The sequence below is a fragment of the Gracilinanus agilis genome, chromosome 3 (genome assembly GCF_016433145.1).
Source record: "Gracilinanus agilis isolate LMUSP501 chromosome 3, AgileGrace, whole genome shotgun sequence".
Classification (NCBI taxonomy): domain Eukaryota; kingdom Metazoa; phylum Chordata; class Mammalia; order Didelphimorphia; family Didelphidae; genus Gracilinanus; species Gracilinanus agilis.
Genome location: NC_058132.1, coordinates 152,115,587 through 152,124,143, shown reverse-complemented (window position 1 = coordinate 152,124,143; position 8,557 = coordinate 152,115,587). Strand labels below are relative to the sequence as shown.

The following is an 8,557-nucleotide window of genomic DNA, read 5'->3' as shown; positions in this document are numbered from 1 at the left end:
GAAGGAAGGAAGGAAGGAAGGAAGGAAGGAAGGAAGGAAGGAAGGAAGGAAGGAAGGAAGGAAGGAAGGAAGGAAGGAAGGAAGGAAGGATTGTCTAAGCAATCAATAAAACTATAAATCAAACCCTGAACCAGTGTTTGCCAATTTCTGAGGTGTAAGTGATCACACTGAAAATTTAGTAATTGGTTCTCCCAAGCTGGTATAAGCTGGCTCCAGTCACCCATGCCATCCACTTCCACCCCCCACCTACAGCCGTAGATCAGTGATGCCCAGTCTTGAGGGCCCTGAAACAGACCTTCATCTTCTTATCGAACAGATGAGGAGCTACACTCCAACTAGGGTGTTCAAAAGACAATGGGTGCCTCCTTCCCTCTCTAGCTGCCACCACCCACCACATAGATAGAGGCTCCACTTTCTAAGAGGATGCTTTTCCCTTTACAAGATTCTCCCCTCCAGTTCCTGATCTCCATGTAACCTCCTCCTTCCCCCCTCCTACTTTTCAATTTTGATGAAAACTCTATCCTGTTTGGATAATCGGCTTTTGAGAGACTCAGTCTCATTTGCCTGAGCTGCTTGAAAGAATAATCTAGTCAGTCTCAAACCCTTGGGCTATCTGGCCAGCCCCTTCCTGAGGAGGTCCACTCAACTCCCATCTTTGACTAGCAGCCTCAAGGGAAGGGTCCCTGGGCCATGTTTCTAAGGCCTGTGGACCTGCTAAAGGGAGGAGGTTGGGCAGGGGGGTGCAGCTGGGTGGCTCAGTGGATTGGGAGACAGGTCTAGAGATAGAAGGTTCAAATCTGACCTCAGACACTTCCTAGCTGTGTGTCCCTGGGCAAGTCACTTGACCCCCATTGCCTAGCCCTTACCTCTCTTCTGCCTTGGAACCAATACATAGGATTGATTCTAAGATGTAAGATAAGGGTTTAAAAAGGGATAAGATTGGCCACAAGGATAGCCAAACACATAACACTAGTCTGGGACAAGTTCATAAAGGTCAGATCACAGTGCCTAAAATCTATTTCTGGGGGATCCACTGGGTCCAGAGACCTCTACTAGGAATCCTCTGGGCTGTTCACTGGGCATCTCTGATAGCATTCTTTTCTCATTGGGCTTCTAGAAGTTGTCAGTATTTCTCATGCACATTTAATCAAACAAAAGCATTCATTAAACATCTGCTTTGTGCTGAGTCCTGGGTATTCAAAGTTGAAAATAAAACAGACACTGATCTCAAGGTGTTTAGCAGGGAGAGAGACTAGCCTTGTGATTTCACTGACATAAAGATCCTCTAAAAGAGGACATTCATCCCATCCACTCCTTCTCTGCCACAGTCATAGAAGGTGGCTTGGGGCGCTGAGAGGTTAAGTGTCTTATCCACAGCTGGGATGTACCAGAGGTAGAAGCTGAACTCACATCTTCCTGGCACTAAGATAAGCCCCTCTATCCACTACACTACACTACAATGCCTCTCAAGGAGTGTCTACCTATCCACAAACATGTAAACAAAGTCAAAGGCCATGGTTTCCAGTTCTTTAGCTCTCAAAGCACCTAGAAAAGCACCAGGTACAGAGCAGGCACTTAGTCGTGCTTTCCTTCAACCTTCATCTTATCAGTGTGGCACTCCATCCACCATCTCTCTCATTTAGCCCATCCTCTCTAGACCCATCACTGCTGCCCTAGTTTAGACCCTCATCACCTCTTCCCTGGACTGCTACAATCGCTTCCCAATTGGCCTCTGCCTCCAGGCTTAGCCCAGCTCCAATTCATTCTCCACACAGCTGCCAAAGACATAGTTCTAAAACACCATCTAGCCATGTCACTCCCCTACTTCGAGGGGCTAAAAATCAGACTTTAGAGTCTGTCCCCAGCCTCTCTTCCCAGATGGATCCACATTACTGTCCATCCTAGCCTACTGGCCATCATTGCTGCTAGCCCTGCGTGTGCAGCTCACACTTCCATTACTTGGTCCTGGCTGCCCCCCATGTCTGCCGTGTCACCCATCTCCACCTTCCTCCCTCCCATCTCCTGGAATGTCCAATTCCTTTCACGACCAGCTCATGTCCTGATTACCACTCCTCTCCCCAGCCCAACCTCCACATACACCAGTATTAGTGGTCTCCATAACACACACACACACACACACACACACACACCCCAGTTGTAGTGGTTTCCAAACACACACACTAGTTGTTTATGGTTCACACACACACACACACACACTAGTCATTTATGGTTTACACACACAAACACACACACATACAGACCAGTTGTAATGGTTTCTAAATACATAAGTTGTTTGTGGTCTTCACACACAGACCAGTTGTAGTAGTTTCCAAACATACACACACACACACACACACACACACACACACACACACACACACCAGTTGTTAGTGGTTTCCAAACACATACCCCAGTTGTTTGTAGTCTACACATACACTTATACTTTTTTTTGTATTTACTTTGTATATATTTTATATCTATTCATCTTTGTATATCTTCATCCTTCTGTAGAATATACGGTCCTTGAGAAAAAATATTGTTTCATTTTTTACTCTGTATCCCTAGTGCTTACCACAATACTTTGTATACAATAAATGGTTAATAAATGCTTATTGAAGTGAAATGAACTGGGCCACACTTTTATATGAGAAGACAATCCTTGTTTAATCTTTAACAACACTTCCAGTATTAATGAAAAAAATCATCTCACCTTCTAGAAGTGGGATCCATGCATTCTAACTCCTATGTCCCTTATTTTTCCTTTTCCCATAGGAATTAGAGCAAGTAAGCCTCAGCATTTCTGCCCCTTGTAATACAACAAATGCAACTACAGCATCTATTACTTCTGGTGGCAAGCTTAAAAAAAAGATAATAAATTAAATTATGTCCTGAAGTGACAAATTAATTACTAATTACATAATTACTTTATTATTTAGGTGCTAATCAGAAAAGTACTTTAAGCAATTTCCAGTTTTCAGGAAAATAATGGTTTGACTCTCGATTATTTACTGAATTAGGTACTACTTTGCCAGATGCATTTCCTGGCTTAATTCTTTTTCTACAAGTGCCCTATAATTAATAGTGCAGGTTAGTAATAGGTTGGCCTCTCTTGAAGGCAATTCACAGACCTAAAACAAGGCTGAAGCTTTTCAGGTATTTTATGAGCGATAAAGAAATAATTGGGTTTGTTTCCTACCAGCTGGTCTTCAAAGAAAACGCCAAAGGAGAATGAATTTGTTGTAATTTTTCACTGGTCTTTCATTTTAGAAAAATGATTCCCATCAAAGAATACCTTTTGTTAAACAAGCTAGTTCTTTCAATTGGAAATGATGGAATGCTAGGGTTGGGAAATTTCCTCTTGAATCATGGGAAGGAGTAGAATAGAAGAGGCTTCAAGGGCTCATCCAGTTCCTTGTTTTCAGGTAGGATGGTAGCTCATCACTTCACCTACCTTGAGATAAGCCTATTCTTTTCCCCCAGATGGAGTTCTCTTTGAGCACTAATGGTCTCTTACTACTCTGTACCCCACAGTACTGAGCACATAACCATGAATATGATAAATATCTATTAACCAGTGGGCTCCAAAATACCTAGGAAGAAAGAAATTAACATCTCCTCTGTCTCTCCTATCAGAAAATCCCTTCTTGAGTCTAACCTAATATCTTTCATCCTTTTACAATTTCTTTCTATTTTGTCCTTGTCTTATATAGGGAAAGGGGGAAAGTGCCAATAAATGTAAAGGAAACTAGAAGGCATGGTATAGTCAACACTAAAACAAGCAGACACTCTCATCATAAAACTACAGATTAGAAATGGGAAAAAATCTTAAGATCATTTAGATCAATGGTCCTCAAATTTATTTGTTCATGACACAATATTCTTTGCCATGAGGAAGCACAGCATGCTGAATATTGAAGCTGGCAAGGCTGCAAGAAAGCAAGGAGATTCAACCATGCACAGTTTCCTCTCAATAAAAGCAAATATTTTTGTTGTTCTTTGTATGTTCAAAGTCCAACATTTTAAGGTGGGTATATGTGAATAATGAGCAAGCTTTGTTTATTTTCTGAATACTACATTTACCATCATAGGTATATATCGGTAAATAAAACTTACATTAAAATTATTTACAAGCTTTTTTTTCTGCAATATTATAAGATTTAAATTTTATAGCTCACCTACTGAAACTCTCAGGCCACCAAAATATAATAAAGAGAACCTTGCAGAACTCCTGAGGTAGACTCACTCTCCTTATTTTACAAATAAGGAAACTGAGACCCAGAGAGACCAAATAACTTATCCAAAGTTACACAATCAGTAAATAGAATCTAAGTTCCAGCAGAATATAAGCACTTTGAGGACATTGTTTCATTTTTGGTTTTGCATTTCCTATGCCTTATATGAAAAAGGTAACTAATAAAATGATTATTTGTAGAATTGAAGTTGAAGAATGGAGATTTCAATCAATCGATCAAAAAACACTTATTGGGGGCAAATAGGTGGCTCAGTGGATTGAAAACCAGGACTAGAGATAGGAGAACCTGGATTCAAATCTGGCCTCAGACATTTCCTAGCTGTGTGACCTTGGGCAAGTCACTTAATCTCCATTGCCTAGTCCTTACCACTTTTCTGCCTTGGAACTAAAACACAGTACTGATTCTAAATCAGAAGTTAAGAGTTTTATGAAAATAAAACATTTTTAAAAATAAACATTCATTAAGCACCTACTATGTGCCAAGTACCATGCTGAATTCAACTTGAACCCAGATGTTCTGCCTTTGTATAAAGTGTTCCTCCCACTCTATATAAAACACTGCCTTATAACACAGTACTTATAGTCTATCCTTTATTAGAGTGTAATCTGGAGATCAGGGACTATTTTAGTTTTGTCTTTGCATTGCCAATACCTAATACTGCACGTGGCACATAGTAAGTGCTTAAAAATAGAATAGATGTATATTATTAATATAACATGATATTATGAGATAATAAATGCTTTTTTTGCTTGACTGATTATAAAGCACTGGATTGGACACTATTGAAGAGAGGGTACAAAACAAACAGAATGTAATCCCTGCCTTTGAGAAGTTTATAATCTAATTGAGAAGAAACTTTGCACACAGCAGATGAAATGGCTTTAGTACTCTTGGCATTGGCATACATTATGATTCTTTTAGTAGCAGATTTACCTTCCTAATTATGTTTTGCTTGAGCTAATATTAAAATGAATTTTCATTCCCTGAACACACAGCAGCTGGTAGCAGGGGGAGATGACTCAAGAGTATGCTGAGTGCCAGGGGAAGCCTGGCTGAGATTTAAAATTTGCCGCGAATCGGGCACATGTGAATGACTGAGAAGCCCATGCAATTAGTGCTAGAGGCTGGCATCAAGCTGCCTGGATCTAGTTATCATCTCTGACTACAGGACTAACTCCCTAGAGTTTGGTTCATCCAACTAGAGACCCAGGTTCTCTGTTGCCTAAACCTGACCAGGGCTCTGGGACTCACAGTACTCAGAGCTGGTATGCCCCTAGAAAGAATAATCTGCAAAATGCCCAGAGTCACCATCATTCTGGGCCCCACACTCCTGAGCAAAACCACAAATCCCATCATAGCCTCAGGGGCTCCTCCCACCCACAGTGAGTTCTCAGATCTCCAAGGATCTCTAGAGGCAGGTACAGGACCTATCTCCATAGTCCAAGAGGAAAGCATCCTCTTCCTAGCTCAACCAAGGCAACTCCTCTCAAGAGGAGATTCATCAACTGAACACACACACACACACACACACACACACACACACACACACATTCAAAGTCCCTGGTCCTTGGAGGCTTTGCATCCACAAACCTATCTTTATAGTTCACCTTGGGAAAAATGGTCAAATAAGTAAAGTTTCTCACCTAAACCCCTAGTTATCCCTTTCTACACTTTTCTGTCTCGGTGGTTCCCCATTCCTCAGATGTCTGGTGTGCTCAGTAAATGAAAAGGTAAACTTATTCATCATTAAACTTTTTCAAAAGTAAAGTAGGAGTTAGCTGGGTGGTTGAGTGGATGAAGAGCCAGGGTTGGAGATGGGAGGTCCTGAATTCAAATCTGACCTCAGATACTTCCTAGCTGTATGACCTTGGGTAAGTCACTTAACCCCCATTGCCTAAACCTTACCACTCATCTACCTTGGAACCAATATGTAGTATTGGTTCTAAGACAAAAGGTAAGGATTTTTTTAAGGTAAAATATAAATGATTCCTGACAACTTTGAATATCTTTACATTTAATATGGGGTTAAAACCTTGAAATCTAGGAAACAAATTATAAGAATTTCAGGCATAAAAGAGCAGAAGGGCCCTCCTAAAGGCCCTAATGTCTTCTTCATCTATGCTGAAGAGTAATCTTTGCATTGCATTTCTATAACAATCAGATATTCTAAGAGAGACTTCACCCCACCTCCAGAAACCCATTATCTTTGGCTCCTAAGGTAGCACTTGTCAAGAATCACACTGACGTGGGGGAAGATTATGTAGGGAGACCAAGTGGGCATAGACTGGAACCCAAATCACCCAGAAAAGGAATCAGAGAGTGGGGCAGAGGACAAAAAACAAAGACACAAGAGAGGAATTAAAAAAAAAAGAAGAAAGATTCACCCACTGTGTTTGAAGCAAAATCACCAAAGATAGTATACCTGGACTGACAAGAGGGAGAAGAGGAAAGGAGGAAGAGATACCAGCTACTAACCATTGATGGTGAGATGCACCCAGCTGCCATTGTGGAAGGTGTCATATTGTTGGTCCAGCATGAGCACTTTACACTCGTACCAGCCCTGGTCTTCTGAGCGCACCTGCTCCAGCCGAAGGGACGCCTTATCGTGAAGACTGGCCCGGCCTGAAGGGGGCATTGAAGAAGGACGGATCTCAGACATCCTCAGGGAAAGGCAGTCGTGTCATGGACCCAGATTGTAATTTTCCACCCCACCCCCCACCTGCTAAGAAACAGGAAGGAGAGAATGGGAAACCCATTTCCCACATCATGCCAAAAACTGGGAAACCCTATGCCAAGGCCCCCAACACAGACACCACCAACAGCAGATGGTGGCGGGTGGTGAAAGAAGTATATAAAAAAAAAAACTCCAGGCATCCCGCCCCCGCCCTAGCCCCATGCTGGCCTAGCCCCAGACTGCAGAGGGGAAGTCATCATTCAGGATGCTTGGCAGAGAAGGGGGCCTTGGTTCCCCAGACTACATCCCCACTCTTTCCCAGAGTTCCAAGGGGCAAGGAAAGGCCTGACAGATGCAAAACAGAGATTTGGAAGAAAGACAAAATAAAAATAAGACAGAAAGGAACAAATAGCAATTTATGATAGGATTTAGAACGGAAAGGGACCTTTTGATCATTTAGTCTAATATCTTTAGGAAGCTGATGTCCAAAGAACTTAGGTGATTATCTTAAGAAAATCATCATGGAAGTATTAGCCAGAATTCAAATGCAGATCTTTTGATTCTAATGCTCTCTCCACTACATCACACTGTCTCTCTTCTCTGCTAGCCCATCTCAGTCTAGAGGAAGACACTCTCTTTGCTACATCCCCATAAACTATAAACGGCTTCCTATTTCTGCCTGGGTTGGGAGAAAAAGAAATGCCACTAGTCAGGAGGGTAAGGTCCCATCCCTAGCTCTGCTCTCTTTTCTAATCCTATAACCACAAGAGCAGGCAGTGATAAAAGAGTCTGTGTATATGAGACCTAAGAATATACCAATGAACTTGGAGCAAAGAGGAGAGAGAGGAGCTAAGCAGAGGCCCCACTGGGAAGTCCAGTTTTCCCTCAAAAGCTTTTCTCTCTTTGACACTTTGGACTCCTTCCTGTTGGTAGGATATAATAGCTCAGATTTAAGCTAGACCAAAACAGTCTAGCTTGTCTCATCCTGCCCTGTGGCACTAAAATGACATAGCAACCCCCAAGCTTCCTATTCTCTATTTCTGCCAACATCAAATCCATCCCTCTACTCTAGAACTACTCCCCCAGTTTATCCTGCTTTCTTCCTTTGGAGTCTTGGCCATACCCCTGCTTCCTTGCCAGCTGATTCTGTCGCCCAGGATAAGGGCTGCTCCGCCACCGAAGTTCTAAGGAGCAAGCTCAAAGACAAAAGCCAGGGAGAACTAGAGAGGGATTCTCAGGGAAAGACTTTAGAATTTAGGGTTCAGAAATTAAAAATCCAGAAGGCTGAAGCCAGGCAAAGTCTTTTCTTATTCCACTGGCCTTCCCTCCAAACCCCCAAAATGCACAAGCATACACACAAATAGCCCTGGCAGGCGGGTAGCTGGCTGGCAGTGAGTCACAGACAGGGAGGCCACTGCTATCGGCAATAATTGCAGAGCAAGATGCAAACAGGGCCAGGAGGAGTTGAAGATGAATCAGGAGGGGCTTCAAGAGGAAGCCCAGGCCCGCCAACAGCTCTGATGCCCCAGGATGGTACAGAGAAAGGGGGGAGGAGAGTAGACAAACACTAGACTGACTCTCTCTCTCTCTCTCTCTCTCTCTCTCTCTCTCTCTCTCTCTCTCTCTTTTT

At 42.5% G+C, this 8,557-nt stretch overlaps 1 protein-coding gene across 1 annotated transcript in view; it reads right to left on the bottom strand.

The window, feature by feature from the left end:
* Positions 1-8,557, bottom strand: part of IGSF9B (immunoglobulin superfamily member 9B) — a 71,297-nt gene that overhangs the window by 43,635 nt on the left and 19,105 nt on the right. The window contains exon 3 of the mRNA XM_044666153.1: positions 6,729-6,875. Within this exon, the coding sequence (XP_044522088.1) occupies positions 6,729-6,875 (147 nt within the window). The remainder of the gene's footprint in view (positions 1-6,728; positions 6,876-8,557) is intronic.